Source organism: Staurois parvus, unplaced genomic scaffold (assembly GCF_062004578.1).
Source record: "Staurois parvus isolate SC_StPar_1 unplaced genomic scaffold, SC_StPar_1.0 ptg000704l, whole genome shotgun sequence".
NCBI lineage: Eukaryota > Metazoa > Chordata > Amphibia > Anura > Ranidae > Staurois > Staurois parvus.
In genome coordinates, this window is record NW_028318500.1 from 3,893,575 (window position 1) to 3,915,983 (window position 22,409).

General features: G+C 42.5%; 1 protein-coding gene across 2 annotated transcripts in view; it reads right to left on the reverse strand.

Moving 5' to 3' along the window:
• CABIN1 (calcineurin binding protein 1) overlaps positions 1-22,409 on the reverse strand; it is a 331,038-nt gene that overhangs the window by 18,658 nt on the left and 289,971 nt on the right. For both annotated transcript variants that reach the window (XM_089653220.1, XM_089653219.1), the window contains exons 31-33: positions 22,226-22,322; positions 16,248-16,853; positions 3,712-3,786 (exon numbers count right to left, since the gene is read on the reverse strand). In XM_089653220.1, coding sequence (XP_089509346.1) covers positions 3,712-3,786; positions 16,248-16,853; positions 22,226-22,322 — 778 coding nt within the window. The remainder of the gene's footprint in view (positions 1-3,711; positions 3,787-16,247; positions 16,854-22,225; positions 22,323-22,409) is intronic.

Here is a 22,409-nt window from a genome sequence, read left to right on the forward strand (position 1 = left end):
GAAGGAAGGCCAAAAAGCACACACACAAAAATGTTATTTTGTGATTGGAAAGGTCTAGAGAAGTTTATACAAATGCAAGCTATGATTGAATGCATTATGCTGTGACAAATGGGGGCAACCCAAACCTGCACAAAATGGTACTCAAAAATACCAACATATGTAATGATCATCACAAAAGAAGAATGGACATGGCCTAGTCAATGTTGAAGTAAATACATGGCAGGTTTTTTCTAGTGTAGTTCTTACAGCAAAAGTGAAATTCTGCTGGACTTCTTATGTCACTTGGAGACTTTACTGGAAAGATCTGAAGCAATTTCTGTCTCCTCGCCCTCCTACAAAGCCAATACAAAGAGTGCTGTATTTGGACACTCAGTTGTTTCTTCATATCTATGAAGAATCCATTGATATTGGATGTATATGCCTTTCAAGTCCCCAAAGCTTGCTGATTGTATCTTGTAGTCATGCTCACCTTGATGATCTCTCATGAAATAAGGCTGCGGGAAATATCCAGGCTCTTGGCTTAAGTTGGTGCCAGATTCTGAGTACAGATTCTAGTCTATGGACGGAGAGAGCTCTGACATACAGGGCATTTCAGGAGCAGTTCACAATGCCTGCTTTCCATGCAATAGAGACATTCTGCATATTCTTCATAACGCCAAACGGAAACTCATAGTATCAAGAAATCATACTTTTGTTTTCTGTGTTTAGGAGATGCAATGATGACATTGGGAAATTCTATAACGCTGGCTTGGCAGCTTCTGACAAGATCATATTTGATAAAAGATGGAAGATACTTCGCTCTCATAGGCAATAACCTCATAGCTAATCTGCCATTTCAGAACAGTGTTGTCACTCAGGAAATGGTAAATACCTCTTTGTACAAACGGCATTAACATAACAAGCCACAAGCCACACTCAGGCTCTCACTAGTACACCAGATAAAAGAAAAGCATTTCCTGGCTCTATAGTAAAAGGTTTCTACCAGATAGCAAAATCAGAGTTCATTTAAAACAACAGATTCCTCCATCCATAAAAGTGAGGAGGATCCTCCCATTCCCCCTGCGGGGACATTGTATTCTGACAGTGGGATTCCCCACTGTCAAAATACTCTGATCAGCGTCTGCAGCCGCTTATTTACTTTATCAACACTTGACAAACGTTTTCCAGCATGTCCCTTTGAAGATGTCAATCAAATGTCTGGCTTGTGTTGAGCAGGGATGGCCAAACAAATCAAAATTTCTATCCCTCCACAGCCAGCTCTATTTTCCAAGAAGAGGTACCAAAATAAGCATCTTAAAAATGTAGTCACCTATGCACTGGGGAGGAGCATTTTTCTGGGATTACACAGAGTTCAGTCTACCCCAGCAGACCAGTTTTTACATAATAAATAGGCTGCACTTTAACTTCAATGTTCTAGCCCACAAAGTATATGTCTGAACTGTAGACTTCCTTACAAACTGTAAGCTCCCTCAGCTTCTAAAGATGGGGAAATGCTGATATGCAAATCTGCTGAACCCATTAAAATGTAGGTGAACTGCTCTTATTTTGGTCCCTACTGGTCTGTTAAATATACAATTAAAGGCATTTTGTTATATCTGGTTGATCAGTTCTGAAAAATCCCTGTTATTCTAGCTGGATAACTTCCTTGGCTCTGTGCTTGGGCTATTATCAATTACAGTGCCCTGAAAAAGTATTCATACCCCATAACATGACAAAATGTGGAAAATTTCAAAGGATATGAATACTTTTTCAAGGCACTGTACATTATTCTCTGTGAACTACAGAGTCATGCCCCTCCTTATTTTATGGACAAAATAAGAGGGGCAGGACTCCATACACCTATCTTGTTACTGTTGTCCAGACACAGAAGACCAAGTGAACGTTGTCACCCTAAGACAGGTGGAATCACCAGGCTTATTAAAGTTTGATTACTTTACTTTTTCTTACCATACAAATATCAGCGATGGTGACAGTGATTAAGGCAATATTTAACTCAAATCCAAAAATGTAATATTTTCCTTTTGGGATGAAGGTTTTACATGAAAAAAAAAAGCTGATCACTGTAAGCACCCCATCAGTGGTAAATGGTATGTCTCATTCCTGTAAACTGATAAATCTGGAGGAGAGAGCCTGTTCTTTTGTAAAACAGCAGATTTACTGGCTGCATCACCAGATGAAAAAAGGGCCACTAGAAGAAAGCAAGCCTAAAAATGAAAACGAATGCAGCCGTCACATCAAATTGCATTTAATTGTAATACTGCTTTAATAATAACTCACAACAGTGTCCTATCTATAGACCCGCAACTCCTGCAGCTTGGGACACAGTGCTGCAATAAATAATTACACCTGCATTGCCACATGCTAATACAATCCAGTGTTTAGTCATAAATATTGTTCGGTATGCAAACACTTCCCTGTTCAGATTCTAGTCTGCCATGTAATGTAGGCAACAGTGTAACCCCTAGGGGGCTGCGGGATATGGTGGCCCATCCATGTTAATTCACAGAATCTTGCCAAAAAAAGAGATTACATTTTTTCTTGGAAGCATCCTTATCTAATACCCTCTTCGATTTCATTACACACTTTGTCTGAACTGCTCACTGCAAATGATCCAAGCATGCACTACAGAAAAAAAAAAAAAAAAAGACAGCTGAAACATAAGAATGATAATTCTCCCTGACAGTGAAATCATTATCCCCTTTGGAGGAAGCCCACAGCGAGACATTAATATGTACAACTCTGTTTTAACATTTAGCCAACAAGGAATCATAAAAAGGAAAATAAAATGTTCAAAAGAATACAGTTTTCTATAAAAAGGGCTATTCCACCCTCCCTTCATGTCTGGTCAAATCACCAATGCCAAGGCACTGGTGTGATGCCTATAAGTTCTTAAGAAACTTTTAAGGCAGACCATAGATGAGTCGAAAACAGAACAAAAATTCTTGGTCGTTTATTTTTTGTATCATTAGTGTGCCAGCTACGACACTCGATTTTTGTCTCGCAATCGAAAGTGCCTTATCCAACATGTGCCATTTTCATTTGTCGATCAACAGAACGTTCGGTTTTCGACTTGTCTATGGCTTGCCTAGGGCATATCCAGCCTGCCAGCAGCCCTACCTGAATAGTCTCCTGACATTAGTCTCTCAACATCCAATGTGTCTCTGCACTGAAGCCAGGCACCAGAGGGATACAGAAATATACTTCTTGGAGAAAACCACCCCCACAATTCTCATTTTATAAAATCATACAGGCCAGATTTTAAAGTAAAGTTTCTTTTGAGATTTTCTTGTGGGTCCATTTGAATGTTTCATATACTACAGAGCAGGTATACTTTTTTTAGAGGTCAAGCATCGATCACACTGCCCACTCGCTTTTAGAACAAGTAGGCTGCATTCTTATTGATCAACCCAAAAATGACTCTGTGAAATGTAATTGCTAAGAACAATACTGACAATTCCATGTTGTGGGTTTATGATGTTTCTTTGGTAGTGGACATTCTATACCCATGTCACCAAGTATGATGAGCCAAGCACTTATGACAGTTCTCACTGTTCTTGGCTCATCATGCTTGGTGACATAGGTATAGAATGTCTGCTTATTACGCTGCACATTGCATTTACTTGTATACCACAACATACACAGTACATATAATAATCAACTTCCAATTTTTATCTCCTATGAAACTCCTGCTTTCTACTGCCGAGAACCTACCTGCTTCTGTGCAGCTGCTCCCATCTGAAGTTGGCAGAATTTTATGGCTTGCTCTAATGCAGCACCTTCATCCACCTGAAAGACAAAACAACCAAGTCAATAAAAACAGCAATGTTACTACAGCAACAGCCTGAAAACTAATGAAACCTAAGGAGCTCTAGTAATTGTTACACACTGGCAGATCTGCTATCTATTGACAATAATAGAAATAGAAAGCTCTGCTAATTGTTACCCACAGGCTGCCCACACTCTCTTAAAGGGAATCTTTAATCTTCTTAAATATATACACAAATGTGATCAGCCTAATGTAGAAAGCCTTCCCAATGTGTGTTAATAACTGATAAAGCTTCCATGTATTGTATTTTCATGATATGCTGTATATACACGGAGCTGTCATATGTGTTTATCACATATACATATACAGACCTGGCTTCACGAACAACATAACTTTTACAGTCTGTCTCTTTCTATGAAAACCTATAGCTGGTCATAAATATTAGAGGTTTGTCATATATGCAAGCAAGACAGAAGTGAAAGTCTCCAGCACCTCGAGGTAGCCAATGACAGGGGAGAGCCAAGGGATCAGATGTATAAATGGCCTATGGATAACGTTCCGGAGATGCAGCCCTCCTCAGATGGGGAGATCAACAAACTGGAAAAAAGCATACAGTTAACGCAAACACTTAGTGCATTATCCAAAGTTTATTAAAAAATTAAAAAACAAGAAATATACTCACAAACATAGCATGTGTGTAAAGCCTGTAAGGCCACAGAGATGGCCACAAGGTGTGGCAGAGTGTCTGACTGATGGTGTGGTCTGCCTGCTGACGCGTTTCGGGGACAAATCCCTTTCCTCAGAGCGATCTATGATAGCTCTGAGGAAAGGAATTCCTCCCCGAATCGCATCAGCAGGCAGACCACACCATCAGTTGGACACTGCTACCCTTGTGGCCATCTCTGTGGCCTTACAGGCTTTACACACATGCTATGTTTGTGAGTATATTTCTTGTTTTTAAATTTTTTAATAAACCTTGGATAATGCACTAGGTGTTTGCGCCAACTGTATGCTTTTTTCCCCATATATGCAAGCAAGACCTGACTGCCATAGAATTATCTTTTTCTTACAGTCACATAAACATGCATAGCCCAAAAATGCATGTTTATAGAGAAATATTATTATTTATTTCTGGGCAAAAGCAATAATGTTTCCCCAAAAATACTCAATATAGCTGATCACCCTTTTCCCTGAGATCAGTCTGTCAAGTAGCTTTCTTCCTTAGAGATATCATAGCTTTAGCAGAGGACTTGGCTTGGCTCATCTCAGCAGCTGTATAGCAGATATTTTGACTTTCATTTCGACTTTTCGTTTTACAAATCCATGGAATTATGAATTATGAAACTATGCTACAGCAAGTATGTTAAAGTCATGAAAAGAAAGAAAAAATAAAATTAATGTTACACAACAAAATAATAACTGAATAATTCTACTCAATAAAAGTGCACAATTTTGCACAGTCATTTTGCCAGATACCCAACCAATTGTTCTGATGGGAATATCTTCACACTATATCAGGGTCCATCAACCAGGGTTCCTCTAGCGGTTGCTGGGGGTTCCTTGAGCAATCAGCAATTTCTGCATCTTAGATAAGTTCCCACTGACACCATTGATCTTTTTATCACTCTGTAAGGGGGAAATTCTTCCCAGTGACCACAGATTTAGGAGCAATCTTCCCACTGATCACACTAATGTATCACTGTTTGTAGATATTGTCATTTTTAGCAGGGGTTCCCTGAGTTATTTCATGTGTTCCTCAGTGTTGTAAAGGTTGAGAAAGGCTGCACTACATCATCAAAATGAGTGTTGGATAGACTACTTGATATGCAAAGACCTGCACTAGTACACAGACTGCACATAGCTGCTGCTTTGGGAAAGTGAATGGGAACACTGTAAAGGCCATTAAGAGCAACAATGACAGGTTGCTTGGGGTCTGTAGAAGGACAAAATGGAATAGCTTTCCTTTGTTATTTAGGCTAAATTCACACAATCCTGCCTTCTCATGAATGCTTATTTATTGCCAAATGGCAATTTTCAATGGAACTAATGCACTACAACAGTTGTGGAACAGAATTGCTTGCCAACCCAACATTTCTGTCCTGGGCCGCACATGTGTAGAAGAGGCCCTAAAGTACATAAGTCAGGTATATATGTACAGATTTAGTGGCATTCGTTTTATAGCCCTTCCCTTATCATTTAAAGGGTCTGTATCAACAGACATTTCATGTCGAATGGGTATTGCATTCTCATAAAAGTCTATAGGAATGCAAAACTAGCTTGAAGCAGAGCAAATGCAGGTCAGCGGGAGGTCAACTCCAGGTGTAATGGACCTGTAAAATTATAAATATATTTACCTAGGTGGATGCAGCATCTGTCCTCCGTCAGCATTAATTGTGAGAACTCAATGATCACATGACCGCGGAGTTCTCACTGCCACTGTGAGCAGAGAGTGGCGACTGTCCATCACCGCTGCCTGCTCTGCCCCCCCCCCCCCTCCTGTGGAGGGGGAGGGAGCGGCTGGCTCAGGATCTCAGCAGCTCGCTCAGAGGCTGAACCAGTTGCTGCTCCAGACTCTGGGGTGGCTCCTGACTTTAAAGTCGGGATCTTTCCCCAGCCTGGACAGGCTGAGTGACGTCAGTCGATAGCGGACTTCAGCCCGCTGTCAGATGAAAATGGGTTACAGGACTGCAGAACGAACTGCACTCCTGTGATCCACAGGAGAAGTACATCCAAAAGAGCTTTGGCTGTACTTCTCCTTTAAGACGCTTCTCAAATTTGTTTCAGCTTCCACAGCAGAAACCAAAAAGGTTGTAAGTGCTGGAAATTGAAATAAAAGTGTGGCTTCTTTTTCAAAAGCAAATTTTAATGAAACCTGTGCACAAGAACCAGAGGACCTTTTGATGACATTTCCTAAACCAGCTATTCAGAGAGAGTCTTGCAGTGCCATTCATGTGAATGATGCTCTAGCTCCCTCCCATAGAGAAGTACAGTGCAAAACACTGAGTCTGTAAAACAGACAAAAAGGTGGGAAAAAAAAACTGTCATCAATAAAGAAAAAACACACCACCACGAAACAAGAGCCGTTTACAGGGATAACTGCACTGTGTTGTATCCATGTTGAAAATCACACAAGATCCCCAGGGAAGTCTATCTCTCCAAGGATCGCCTTTGTCTTGTAGATATAGTAAATAAGTGTCTCAGCAACATACGACTCCATTCAGAAGGCTGTAACTATGATACATGCAAAATATGATACACGCAAAAGAACTAAAGAGTTTGTCATGCCAAAAAAAAATATTCGCTTTTTAAATACATTTTTATTCATTAGAAATTTAAATCTGAATGGAAGAATTGCAGACCATCAAACCAGAAGCAAGAAGTAGCTTCTCGCGTCTCTTCATGACTCCACAGAATGCAGCCACTACTGTAGGCGTACATGGAGTGAGAAACTGCAAAAAAATCTGGAAAATGAAAATGATACGGAGGTGACTGTAAAACTGAAAACACCACAGACCCTGCATGCATCTGAATCCAAGGTCTGAGGACACACAATATAAATAAAGCCATCTGAAACAGACTGCGTCAAACAGCCGCACAGTTTCCACCATATGTAGCTTTCTATCTACCTGTATAACCTCTCAGCATTTAGAAACAAACATTCAACTCAAGGGCTGACTGACAACTCATGGGGCCCCCGGGCAATAGGGGATCAAACTCAAAAAAGCCTATGAAAAAGATACCAGGGGCATCTCATGGGGCCCCTACTGACCCCGTGCCCTCGGGCAGTGCCCAAGTTTCCAAATGGTCAGTCCGCCCCTGATTCAACTTTATTCACAAGCTGCCATGCAAAAGTATTCAGACCCTTCACCAATTCTTTCTTTACTTAACCTTGATTTTTAAGTGCTCATGCACACATCCATACCATTTCACATATGTAGAATCTTCTCTGTATGCATGCAATGTTGTGACAGCACCTCCCTGCCCCTCAATCTCGTCCAATCAGAGAACGCTTTGTATTTATTCAAAACAATCTGTGAATGGTGCAATGGCGCGTGTGCTGAGCAGCTGACCTCCTGTGTTCACAATGCAGCATGCTAACCAGTATTCTGGGGCCCGGATATAGTAGTCTTGTACATAGTTGTGGAGTAAATGCAGCTCGTTTCTCCAGGTAGACTTGTTTCAGTTTTTTCAGATTAGTTGGATGATACAAACATGATTTCTTAACATGACAGAACTGGTCAAAGGTCTGAAAACGTCCGCAAGACACTATTTGCTGGCAAACTCAAGCTCAGTGGGGTTTTTTCAGAACATTTCTGCTGTTGCAATTTCCCAGAATGCACTGCAGACACCTCATAGGCTCTAAATCCAGTCTTCACACAGATTCGATAGCTACAGTAGGCTAGTTAAATGTGTGGGCAATGTATTTCACACAGGAGACTTCTCTGTTTTTTAATTAAATAATATAAAGGAAATGTATGATGTAACAATTCCCTCTTGCTAGATAAACCACAAACACACAACAAAGAAGATGCATTATTACAGTTTTGTGCCTAAATGTGATCTTGACTGAGCAGTATCTGAGCTAATAAAGAGTATTTCATATTCCTGTTATGTGCCTACTGTTCCATGTACTTGTATGAAAAAGTATCCTGTTCTCTTTGTATTACTTCCTTTGTGTGAAATCCCTGGTGTTCCTGTTAAGTCCCTCTGCTTTCCTATTACAAACTAACCATACTAGACAGGAGAACACAGCATGGTCAGTTTTCTAGCTGTGTTGGGACCTAATCTAATGATTGACCTTGTGCTGACTCCCCCCACCCATCCATTCACTGTTTCTCATTCCTGAGTGCATTATGCAGCTGAGAACAGAGGGTATGTGATCATGTATACAAATAAAAGGGGAAGAGGTATTAATGTTTTCTTTGTCTGCTGTCTTTCATTTCTATTTTAACTAGTTGCCGACCGCAGATAGCCGAATGACGGCTAAACTGCGGCCGGCCAGTTCTGAGTGGACGTCATATGACGTCCTCCCAGAACGCGCTCTCCTGCGCGCCCCAGGGGGCGCGCACCCGGCGATCTCCGTGATCGCTGTGTCCTACGGACACAGCTGATCACGTGATGTGGTAAAAGGCCAATCATACCGGCCTTTTACCACGTGATCAGCGGTGTCCAATGACACGCTGATCACAGGGAAATGCAAGTGCCGGTTCTCGGCTGCACTTTCCTCACGCTGTCAGATCGTGAGGAAAGTACTGCCGAGAACCGGCAGTTGTCAGAGCGGGGATCGGCACCGATCATCAGGGCACTGATGATCAGTGCCCTGATGATCGGTGCCCTGCAATGCCACCCGCAAGTTCCGCCCACCTGTGCCCAGCAGTGCGCCCACTAGCTCCGCCCACCTGTGCCCAGCAGATCACCCACCTGTGCTTAGCAGTGCACCCACCTGTGCCCAGCAGTGCACCCACCTGTGCCACTCTGCAGTGCCACCTACCTGTGCCCAGAAGTGCCACCTACCTGTGCCCAGCAGTGCCACCCACCTGTGCCCACCCACCTGTGCCCACCAGTGCCACCCACCTGTGCCCACCAGTGCCACCCACCAGTGCAGCCCAGCAGTGCTGCCAGTCAGTGCCACCAGTCAGTGCCCAGGGGTTGTGCCAGTCAGTGCCCAGCAGTGATGCCAGTCAGTGCCGTCTATCAGTACCCATCATCAGTGTCACCTATCAGTGCCGCCTATCAGTGCTGCATATTAGTGCCGCCTATCCGTGCCACCTCATTAGTACTGCCTATCAGTGCCCTTTAGTGCTGCCTATAGGTGCCCATCAGTGCCGCCTATCAGTGCCCATCAGTGCCGCCTCATCAACGCACATCAGTGAAGGAGAAAAAATACCTGTTTGAAAAATTTTATAATAGAAACAAAGAAACTTTTTTTTTTTTCAAATTTTTTGCACTTTTTTAATTTATAGTGCAAAAAGTAAAGCGCCCAGCAGCGATTAAATACCACCAAAAGAAAGCTCTATTTGTGAGAAAAAAAATGATCAAAATTTCATATGGGTACAATGTTGCATGACCGCGCAATTGTCAATCAAAGTGCGGCAGCGCTGAAAGCTGAAAATTGGCCTGGTAAATAAGAGGGTATAAGTGCCCGGTAGGCAAGGGGTTAAACTGAAAGGGTTGTTTTACAAGGTGAGGGTTTACATATACTTTAAAGTGAACCTGTAAGAACAGGAATAGTGAGACTGCATTTGCTAGGAAGGTTTTAACCACTCGTCTATAGGGCACTTTTACCCCTTTCCTGCCCAGACCAATTTTCAGCTTTCAGCGTTATTGCACTTTGAATGACGATTGGGTACAGTGTTGCATGACCGCATAAACAAGATTTTTATCATTTTTTTGAGACAGATAGATCTTTCTTTTGGTGGTATTTAATCACCACTGCGGTTTTTATTTTTTGCTAAACAAACTAAAAAAGACTGCAAATTCTGAAAAAAAAAAAAAGTTTTTTCTTAGTTTCTGTTATGAAATTTTGTAAATAAGTAATTTTTCTCCTTCATTAATGAGCGCTAATGAGGCTGCACTGATAGGAAGCACTGATGGGCATTGACAGGCATTACTGGTGGGCATTGACAGGCAGCACTCATATATGGCACTGATAGGCCGCACTTACTGGCACTGATAGGCGGCACTCATGGGAACGGTTAGGCAGCACTGACAGGCAACTCTGATGGGCACTGATATGTGGCATTGATGGGCACTGACAGTTGGCAATTACGGGGCTACACTGATCATCAGGGCACTGATGATCAGTGCCCTGATGATCAGTGTAGATGTCTCCTCTGAGGAACGCCGCTTACTGGCTTTACTCTCCTCATGTGCTGTCAGTGTGAGGAGAGGACTGCTGATAACCAGCATTTCCTATTTACATGTGATCAGCTATGATTGGACCCAGATGATCATTTGATAGAGCAGGCGTTATCGTCCATACTTTCTAAACAGAGCCAGTTTAGACTTTCAGAGTTTAGGGGGGCCATGCCGTGACCAGTGGGAGTAGGAAAATGGCCCAGCTTCAGTAAAAAGCAAACAATGCCCCAGGCTTGGTGGTCAGCGGGAGTAAAACTATTAATAACTGTGCACCATTGTTGGTGTCAGTGGAAAAGAATAGTGCACTATCACTGGTGTCAGTACGAGAAATCATGCCCCATCATTGGTATCAGTGGGGGGAATAGTGTTTCATCATTGGTATCAGTGGGGGGAATAGTGTTTCATCATTTATATCAGTGGAAGGAATAGTGCCCCATCATTTATATCAGTGGAAGGAATAGTGCCCCATCATTTATATCAGTGTAAGGAATAGTGCCCTATCATTGGTATCAGTGGGGGGAATAGTGTTTCATCATTTATATCAGTGGATGCAATAGTGCTCCATCATTTATATCAGTGTAAGGAATAGTGCCCTATCATTGGTATCAGTGGGGGGAATAGTGTTCCATCATTGGTATCAGTGGGGGGAATAGTTCCCCATCATTTATATCAGTGGAAGGAATAGTGTTCCATCATTTATATCAGTGTAAGGGATAGTGCCCCATCATTGATATCAGTGGGAGGAATAGTGTTCCATCATTGGTATCAGTGGGGGGAATAGTGTTCCATCGTTGGTATCAGTGGGAGGAATAGTGCCCCATCATTGATATCAGTGGGGGGAATAGTGTTCCATCATTGGTATCAGTGGGGGGAATAGTGTTCCATCGTTGGTATCAGTGGGAGGAATAGTGCCCCATCATTGGTATCAGTGGGAGGAATAGTGCCCCATCATTGGTATCAGTGGGAGGAATAGTGTTCCATCATTGGTATCAGTGGGGGGAATAGTGTTCCATTATTGGTATCAGTGGGGGAAATAGTGTTCCATCATTGGTATCAGTGGGAGGAATAGTGTTCCAACATTGGTATCAGTTTGGGGAATAGTGCCCCATCATTGGTATCAGTGTGAGGAATAGTGCTCCATCATTGGTATCAGTAGGAGAATAGTGTTCCATCATTGGTGTCAGTGGAAAAAATAGTAAGGAAAAAATGTCACCAGCACACCAAGGATCACCAATATGGGTCCAAAGGCTTTAATAAACGATCACATAGTTACAGCAAGGTAACGTTTCGGAGTCTCGCAGGACCCCTTCATCAGGCATGTGACCTGCCTGATGAAGGGGTCCTGCGAGACTCTGAAACGTTGCCTTGCTGTAACTATGTGATCGTTTATTAAAGCCTTTGGACCCATATTGGTGATCCTTGGTGTGCTGGTGACATTTTTTCCTTGCTGATTTTGTTCGGTTCCAGCCGACGGTCGCTGCAGCACCCACTTATACACACAGCCATTTTTAACGCAGGAATGTGTGCGTTTGGATTGCACACTTGCATAGTGGAAAAAATAGTGCCCCATCATTGGTATCAGTGGGGGGAATAGTGTTCCATCATTTATATCAGTGGAAGGAATAGTGCCCCATCATTGGTGTCAGTGGGGGGGAATAGTGTTCCATCATTTATATCAGTGGAAGGAATAGTGTTCCATCATTTATATCAGTGGAAGGAATAGTGCCCCATCATTGGTATCAGTGGGGTGGGGGGGGGATTAGTGTTCCATCATTTATATCAATTGAAGGAACTGTGCCCCCTCACAGGTATCAGTGGTAGGAATCATGCACCATCAGTGGGGGGAGTAGTGTTTAATCATTTATGTCAGTGGAAGGAATAGTGCCCCATTGTTGGGTGTCAGTAAGAGGAATTGTGCCCCACTGTTGGTGTCAGTAGAAGGAATGGTCCCTAATCGTTGGTGTCAGTAGGAAAACAGTGCCTCTATCAGTAGCAGAAATAGTGCCCCAAAGGCCAGATAAGCATAAGCAAAGGGCCGCAGTTTGGAGATCACTGCTCTAGAGGAACCTTGTTTGAGAAAGGCTGCTCTAGGTAAAATCAGGATGACCATTCTACAGCTTTAACTTTTAAATATCAAGTCAGCAATGGCTATTTTCGCAGGTTTTCAAAAAAGTTTCTCCCCAAATAATATAGGTAGGAGTCCTGCGTTACCCACTGGTATTTCAACACCTGCTATATTCTCCATAATACACAGAGAGACAAAACCTCCAACAGGTAGAGTGAACCTTGTCATGATGCCAGTCACTGTCACTTTTGCTGGTCAGCTTGTTCTGCAACACATAGACATGCCAGCTACATTTGACCATTCATGTTACACAGGATACAGCAGGAAGTGCTGGGACAAACAGAGGTATGGAAACAACTCTCAAAACAGTAACATAGTCAGGAATTCTCTCCAGGGGATCTTGCTGTTGGAATTCCCAAAAACCTACAAGAACCCTGGGGATGAAGTAGCCGCCGTAGCTGCACTGTAACTGGAATATCAGTCTGGATGTACTGATCCTTTAAACTTTGTTTCTACTTATGCCATCTTCTTATATAAATTTATTTTCATATTTCCTGTTGCACAGTTGGTTTATTTACAAAACCTTAAAAGAGAAGTGTGGGATTGCTTACCTAGGTGGATGCAGCATCGGTCCCCCGCCGGCTCTAAGGTTAAGCAAAGAGCTTTGTCTGTACTTCTCCTTTAAGCAATTAAATAGTAAAAGTAGGTCACAGAAACTGATCAGATTTCTGCTTTCTGATTCTTTCTATCTACAGAAAAATATGAGCTGGTGCCCGATTTGTTGCATTTTAAATAATCTACTGGCAAGGCTTTCTGCATTGTGGCAATAAAAGAGACTCATTTACTGAGTAATAGACAAAGGTATTGATAGCTTTTTAAAATATTGCATTTAACAATGCTTGAGGGTAATCTTTTCCTGCTAATTACCTCCCATACACTAAAGAGGCGTCACCTAAGCTATTATTATAAGGTGCTATGTCAGGGTACCTCCTCTGGGATAGTAATAGTCTAATCCACAGAGCGCTCAATACTAAGGCAACTTGCTTAGCAAAAACATGACTCTATAGGAGAAAATCATTTACTTTCAAATAATTTTATGCTAGCAAAAATGTGCCCATTGGTGCACGCGACAAATCGGGAATCTCAAAAAAAAAAGAGACAGGCAGAAAAAGGATACTCCTCTCTCTGTAGAAGAGGTAAAATATATATATATATATATACACACATACATATATACATACATATATATATATATATATATATATACACAAACACACACACACACACATACATACATATAAACACACACTGATCAGTCATAACATTAAGACTGAAAAGATTTATATTTAACCATGCTGGGCAGTTTTGTCCTTTTGTGCTATTCTCAATAAAAAAAAATATAGTACAAAATGCATTATGACTGACAGGCAAAGTTAATAGGGGTGGGATATATTAGGCAATGAGTGAACATATTGTCCCTGAAGCTGATGTCTTGAAAGCAAAAAAAAAACAGACAAGTATAAGGATTTGAGTGACTTTGACAAGGACCAAACTGTAGAAGAATGGTATGGGCAGGGGTGGACGAGCGGCGAAGGGCAGGGGTGGACCAGCGGCGAAGGGCAGGGGTGGACCAGCGGCGAAGGGCAGGGGTGGACCAGCGGCGAAGGGCAGGGGTGGACCAGCGGCGAAGGGCAGGGGTGGATGATGGGACAAGCGTGGGCGAGGGGACAACCGCTGTTGGAAGGGGTGGGCGAGGGGATGAGCGGTGGGGGCAGGGTTGGGAGAAGGGAAGAGCGGTGAGGGCAGGGTTGGGAGAAGGGAAGAGCGGTGAGGGCAGGGGTGGGAGATGGGAAGAGCGGTGAGGGAAGGGTTGGGAGAGGGGAAGAGCGGTGAGGGCAGGGTTGGGAGAGGGGAAGAGCGGTGAGGGCAGGGTTGGGAGAGGGGAAGAGCGGTGAGGGCAGGGTTGGGAGAGGGGAAGAGCGGTGAGGGCAGGGGTGGGAGAGGGGAAGAGCGGTGAGGGCAGGGGTGGGAGAGGGGAAGAGCGGTGAGGGCAGGGGTGAGTTACTATAAGTAGAGAGTCACTATCTCTCCTTATTGACTGCTGAGCAAAGGTCAGGTATACAGAATACACCTTAATCACACTGCGTTACTAGAGCCTGCATATGTAGTGCACATATATGCCTGCTCTCATGAACATACTGGAGAAAGAAAGAAAGAGAGAAAGAAAGAGAGAAAGAAAGAGAGAAAAGAAAGAGAGAAAAGAAAGAGAGAAAAGAAAGAGAGAAAAGAAAGAGAGAAAGAGAGAGAAAGAGAAGAAAGGAAGGAAGGAAGGAAGGAAGGAAGGAAGGAAGGAAGGAAGGAAGGAAGGAAGGAAGGAAGGAAGGAAGGAAGGAAGGAAAGAAAGAAAGAAAGAAAGAAAGAAAGAAAGAAAGAAAGAAAGAAAGAAAGAAAGAAAGAAAAGAAAAGAAAAGAAAAGAAAAAAGAAAGAAAGAAAACAGCCATTACATTTATGCTAAAACATTTGAAAATCCCTTTAATAGATGTAGGTACAGAGCTGTCCCTCTCTACCTTGGGTGCTAATGCTGACACTGAGTGCCGAATATTTTTATATGGTATCAGTAGCATCTGAAGTGAGTCCATCAATTAGAGAGTCCAGTATTGATCCTTGCATTTCCCAGGAGATCTAATGTTTCCCAGGGTGATACTGTATAATTGCACTTGGGAACATTAGCAAGTGTCATATTTGCTAGTAAAAATGTCCCCCAAAAAATCTCTCCTTGCAAGGATTTAATCAAACTTCACTGCAGAATTTTACCTCCTGCTATTTGACAAAAACTCACACCTGAATTCCAGTCACTTTCTTCTTCCTGACAGGGAGTCTGTCTGCTATAATCACATGATCAAAGGGCCCCACTGCACCAATCACAGTACCAACCTCCTTGCTCTGATTACCACATCTGCCACCATTCCAACTTCCCTATCCCCAAACCTTGGCCATCTAGAACAGGAATACTTCTGCTGGTCTTTTGAAAATCCTAAGTAAAGCCATAAACATAGATATGCAGTCTGACAATGTACGACCAACCTCCATTTTACTAGTCTTACCACCACTTTCCTGTCAAAGCAGTTGTGCTGCATGTCTAAATCGGACTCTGCAGTTTACTATGTTAGGGCAAGAAGCAACATTTTTACTGAGAAAAAAAATATATTTAAAATTGTTTCCAAGTATAAATCAGCCACAAATTGTATCATGCAGGGTTACAAGACTACAAAGGGATAAAAAAAAGGTTAGACTTCAAACAGCCTTTAAAGAAAGTAGAGTGTTCCTAAAGCAGACTGGCAGCTCTTGGTGCCACTGAAAGTGCCTGCAACTGTCTTGATCATGAGAAATTTTAATAATACAAAATTGAGGGTCCACAAGCTTGCTAATGTAACAATTGTGTGACCAGATTGTTACTTACATCAAAAAAGAAAGCACACCACATCTAAGGTTGTACTGTTAATGCCATGTGGTGCACATAATGACTTAGGGCAGTTGATAATTAACAGATTTCTCACCTGTTTTATTAGCATATACGTTTTACACATAATATTTTCGATCTTGGCCAAGTCGTACGATGTTACTTTTTGACCTTGCTGCCAAACCCTGTAGGCCTCCAGAAGTAGGTTTTTACTGTCATCTGTATCATCCAGCAGCTTTCGCTTGCGGCTGGCTCGGTGCGGTACCTCCTCCATTTGCTGTGCATGCTGTCCAGGGCCCCTGCTCCCTGCAGGCAGGTGATGCTTTGAACTAATGCTAAGTTCTTCTAGTGATAGCTCTGGTCCCTCAGGTCCTTTCTCCTTATGAGGCTTAGCCAAGTCCTTTCGGAAAAGGTCTGCACGTTTCTCAGCATTGCAGAAGTATCCATCATGGTCCATGGGTTCAGAAGACTGAGTCTTAAGTGCCTCTTTTACAATCCTGGCTTCTCCTGTTTCCATAGCCTGAGTAGCAGGACCCTGAACAGTTTCTTTGCCTCCATTCTCTGGGCCAGCAGCCACCCCTTCTCCCAGAACCATGTTCTTCCTGGGTGGTACATCTTTCCGGTCCTCTGATGTGGGCCGGCCTGACACGTCTGTTGTCATGGAAGTTGTAAGGAATGAACTGGGGTCCGAACTCTGGCAATCCTGTTGAAAAGACACTTAGATTAGCAGCAATGAAGACCATGCAAAATTCTCAATATACACATAAGTAATCAGTAGGGTTACACCAATACCGGTTTTTTAAATCGGGGAGTACGAGCACCAATACTTTCGTTCAAGCACTCGCTGATACAGAGTACCAATACCTTTGCAGTGCGATTTGAGCCCATACAAAATGTATGGCCTCAAATTGCACAACAAAGAATTGCATGCGATTTGAGCAGGACTGCAGTGTGATTTCCCCCAGCATTCCTGTGTGATCCCACTATCCCTCCAGCCCTGTGAGCACCACAAACAGACAGTTTTGTATTTGACATGCAAGATATCAAGCTCTTTTATCATGCGAGTTGTGATAACATTTTAACCTGATTGTTTGCCCATTGCTGCACTTCATGTTGCTTCCTGGTCTTTCTATAGTGGGATGGGATCACACAGGGGCTGTGGGGGGAAATCACGTGATTTGGACAGGAATCGCACTACTACTCCTGCAAAGGTATCGGTTTTGGGTATTGGGAGCATTTGCACGAGTATTGGTGCAAGTACTTGGTATCGGTGCAACCCTAGTAATCAGCAATAATTTCCCCTAAATTAAAATAAATAGCCGTATCTAAGAACATACAGCATTTAACTGATGTCAAATATCCCAGAGCATTTCATCAGATTTAAGAAGCATTATATAGTCAGACAAATGATCAACATCCTTTACATATAAGGAGATACAGGGAGGATTAGCATTAGCACCCATTGACACCAGCACTGCACATTACTGCCTCACATGTGCGCTATGTAATCAAACTGTTTACCTTTTTTTTTTTTTAACTTTATTGGAATGTCACAAAATTAAATTTCATTCATCTTAATGCACTGAAACATGTTGCAATGCAGCGCAGTGCCTCAGAACACCCTGCACTTCATAAAAACACAGGATTTCGTACATTTTTCAGCACACACCACTGAAGTGCTGTGAACTGAAATCACAGGACTTGAGGTAAAAGTATGAACTGCATTAGGCAATGCTGCCCATTGCAGCTGAACATATATGGTGTAAATGGGCCCTTAGGGTTTTAGGAGTTAGGTAGGGTATTGCTTTGTATGGTAAAAACTACTAGTGCACCAATAATTCTATAGTGATTCAACAAGTAGTTGTTCATTCAGCACATTTAGCAGTAGTTGCTCAGTAAAGCACTCACATATGGCACTGGAATAACACAGCTGGGTTTTTTGACTAAATAAGGTAGAAACAGATATGTTGTGATGTCTGCTCTACTGCTTTTAAAATTTTAGGACTTTTAACATAGTTGACAGGTTGGTTTTAAAGTAGAACTGTAAACAGCCCGTTAAAAGATAAAATAACAAAACCATCTTTTTCTGCAGTATTAAACATCAATCCAGAGATTTCCCCGCAGTACTTTTCATCGGCCACTAGTTGTCCTTGTTCTTTTGGCTAGCATCACTAAGCCTGCTTCCTCTGAGTCTAGGTCGTCCTGGACTCACTTCAGTCTGTGACTGAACAGAGAAAAGAGATGCAGCATAGATGGGCTCATTTCTGTTACTCTGCTCTCCCTTCATAATAGAATGCTACTTGTCAGAGAAATAGACAGCAAAAGGAGCCACTCAGTTCATGTACTGACACTCCAACCCTGCTGTACAGGGATACCAGTTCAAATTAGGGTACCTGCACTGTTACATGTAAGCAGGGGCGGACTGACCATTTGGAAACTCGGGCACTGCCCGAGGGCCCGGGGTCAGTAGGGGGCCCCATGAGATGTTCCTGGTACCTTTTTCATAGGCTTTTTTGAGTTTGGGCAAGGACACAGGGGCCCCATGATCCCCTATTGCCTGGGGGCCCCATGAGTTGTCAGTCCACCCCTGCATTTAAGCATATATATTAAAGGTGTATTATTGATTAAAGAGGTCTCTTAATTTATATATCTGTTTAGAGGTTAGCTTTTTAAAGTGCTTTTCAGCATGTTTAAATATACTGAGGTTGGTAGGTCAGGATGCAGGTGGTATGTTATTAGACTACAAGTCAGCATTTTTACATAAAACTATTCAAAGCATGCCCATTTACTGTGTCAAGAACCTTGCATAAAATCCCCCCAAAAAAACAATGACAAAGGCTTTGATCTGTTTGAATCTAGGTACACATGGGCTGGACAATATACAAAAACAATACAGAAGGTCCCTGACATACTTTTAGGTTATCCAGCAAAAAAAGAGTAACTAAACTGTTTTGACCACCCAGGTTATAAAACGAAGAATTTAGTAGCATACATTTGCAAATATATGTTGACTGCCACCTCTGATCAAGGCTCATTTGATAACTGTGGTCCCTGCCCATAGATGGTTATAAATTTGGCTGGTTAAACAAGGCCTGGCTGAATTTTGACCCATGTATGGGCATTGAGCCTGTGCAGAAGTCAATCTACCAATCGTCTTCTGTACAACTCTCCTGCTGGAAAATTTCCTCTCAATCAGAACTGCAGGCTATAGCCTGCTACTCTGATCAGTGTATTCTGATGGTGGGGAAGTCTCCCCTCTGTAAGAATACGACACAGTGAGAGGATTCCCTCATCCACCTTATTGCGCATGGAGGAACTGGGTCAGTTCTTCTCATTCACCCCACTGGTTGAATGAAAAAAAAAAAAGACCCATCTATGGCCAGCTTAAGTTATTGGAGTTTCCCAACTGTGGGGCATATACGGCAATGCACACACAGCAGACTCACCTGGAGGCAGACCTTTCCCCCTTAAAGGTACAGCAACCTATTCCCAGTGGGTATAATTACTCTTATTAAAGTTATTTCTTCCCAAGTTTTTATATATCTTCAGAAATACTCCTGTTACATTTATTTGGGCAGGGGCTACTCCCAGGATAGCCAGATCTACCCTGCAACTGCCCCTTTCTCTAGGCGGACTGGCGTTACCCAATTTTCGACAATACTACCAGTATTGGTCACAGTACGATGGTGGTTTACGCAAATACAGACAAACCCAGTGGTAATTTGGAGGCTGCTATTCTAGGCTCCTACTCAGTATTAAGTAACCTGGTGTTCAGAGGCCTGAGCACCAGCCCCCAGATGACAATTCCCTTGCGCACCACAGTGCGGGTGTGGAGTCAGGTTAAATCGGCTATTAGTGAGGCTAATACCATCTCTCCCCACACTCCACTGTGGGGCAATCCTCAGTTGCTCCACACCGATCCAAGTGTATGGGCTGGGTTTGGTATTAAAATTATAATACATATCATGCCCCAAGTTACTCTCCCCACATGGATGTTTTCCCATTATCTCCACTTGCTCCATGCAGTGCAAGCGCAATTTCCCTCTGAGGTGACAGTGACATCTCATAAAGTGGAGCGTTTCCTTATCTAAAGCAATGCAGACAAGATTCTATCCTCGCTCTATCTCAGAATCTCTAGTAAAGGTACTGGTAAGCTTTCCCAATTATTCTACATCTGGCAAAGGGATATTTCAACCCTAACGATTGAAGATTGGGATAAGGGAATCCAGCAATATATTCCATGGGTAATATCAGCTAAAGACAGATTTATCAAGCTTAAATTTTTGCACAGAGCTTACTATAACCCCCAACTGCTCCCTGGAATGTACCCTTCACACCCTGCTATTTACCCTAAGAGCCAAACTGAAATTGGTACGTTCATGCATGTTGTATGGTCCTGTTCACTTATCCAGGGTTTTGGAGAGAGGTTGTGGCAGATATCAATTCAGTGAGGGGACTGAGGGTTCCGATGGACCCACGGGTGCTTTTACTTGGGAGCTGTGATGCTGCGGATTCTACCACTTATAAACAGTTATTTGTGTTCTACACGGCCTTCTATGCCAGAAAAGCGATTCTCTTGAAGTAGAAACAATTGGACCCTCCTACAATATCCCATTGGAGATCCCTGGTTGACTTTGCCCTTCCTCTCTACAGACTTAATTACACGAGTCATAAATGTCCCAAAAATGAACGCCTGATTGCTGTCTCTATAAGGTGGAAGCATTGTGGAGAGGAGTTCTGGGTAGGACCCTTTAATAGTGTTACTGGTTTAAGTTTGTGGTACCCTGACAATGAGGCTCTTTTTTGGTTCCCTCCCCCTGATTCCCCCCCCCCCCTTTCTTCCCTGGGATAAGACTAATTTAGCAGTTTATTTTTGTGTGATTTCTATACTTTCATTTGATGTCTTTTACTGGGTTTTTATTATTTCACTGGAACGGAGTGATGTGTACGGTGATGCCCATGATTTCCATGTCTGCTGTTCAATCAGTGCCTCAGCTTGTTCTTCTTTGTGCCTTTAAACCTTGTTGTATATATGCAGCATAGACTCCTTTTTACATTTAAATGCGTACATACAATTACAGTAAGTGTAATCAATCATCTCCATAGCATTTTACAGGCAGGGAAGGTGGAGAATTTTACTCATGTTCTGCTTTGTGATACTGTAGACCCCCAGTAATCAAGCCCTTAGTTCAGGAGAATGTTTAGGCAACAATACTTTGTTGGACAATCACTCTCAGATGACAGTGATCACTACCTGAGAGATTGTTTAGTATCTAGCCTCTTCCCTGTGACTATGGATACTAGCAGTAGAATGGTCACACCAATGATACTGTACACATGGGTATTCATTTATGTGCCCATCTTTAATACAGCTGGTTTTGCAATAGCAGATCTAAATTCTGATGTGTGAAGGCACAGACTAGCAGGACATTGATTTACTGCTGTTGGAACCTAAATGGCTAAAAGAACATATTCATCCCAAACAGAGACATAAATACCTGCATATTTTCACTTCTGCATAAGCTTAACAAGGGTCATTGCCAGATCTGGTTGTGTTACATAGCAATTACTTTCAGTATGGTGTACTTTGGTATATAGGCTTAGATTAATGTGATACTTAACAATGTCCCTATTCTCCAGAAATAATCCATATACATCCATTACCTAATGGCACTGTAATCTATTTTTCATGAAATCAGTTCTTACGGCGCTTTTCTGCCTTTGTGAGCTCAAAAACCTCTCCCCTTACTTCAGCTTGCCTGAAACCAGCACGGCACCTTTAGTTGCAGTCATGTGTGGAGTAAGTAAATGAGGGTGGCTGCATTCCTATATGCAGTGGGACCATGGAGAACAAATTTAGCCAACCTCTAACAGGAAGTCAAATCACAGCAGCAAAAACATGAATTTGAAGATTTGGAGAAGGTTGAAATCAACAGAAGGGACTTTTTCGTGTCAAGAATACATACTTGAATATCATTTTTAATACCAGAATTTAGTTTCACTTTAATTTACAGAAACTGAGAAACATTCCAAAAATGCAAGAAAATTTGAAAAGTAGCACCATTCCATTCTTACCCCAGTCAAGTCACTAAGTGTGTCCTCCAACACTTTTACGGTGAGAATGAAAGCTTTCTTTGCCAAAACCTGCCGATCCGCATCCCGCAAATACTTCCTGCAAAGGAGGGATTATTTTTTTTGTTATCAGACATGTACTTCCTGGAGACAATACAGGACACTGAGAGAGCAAACAGAGGCATTT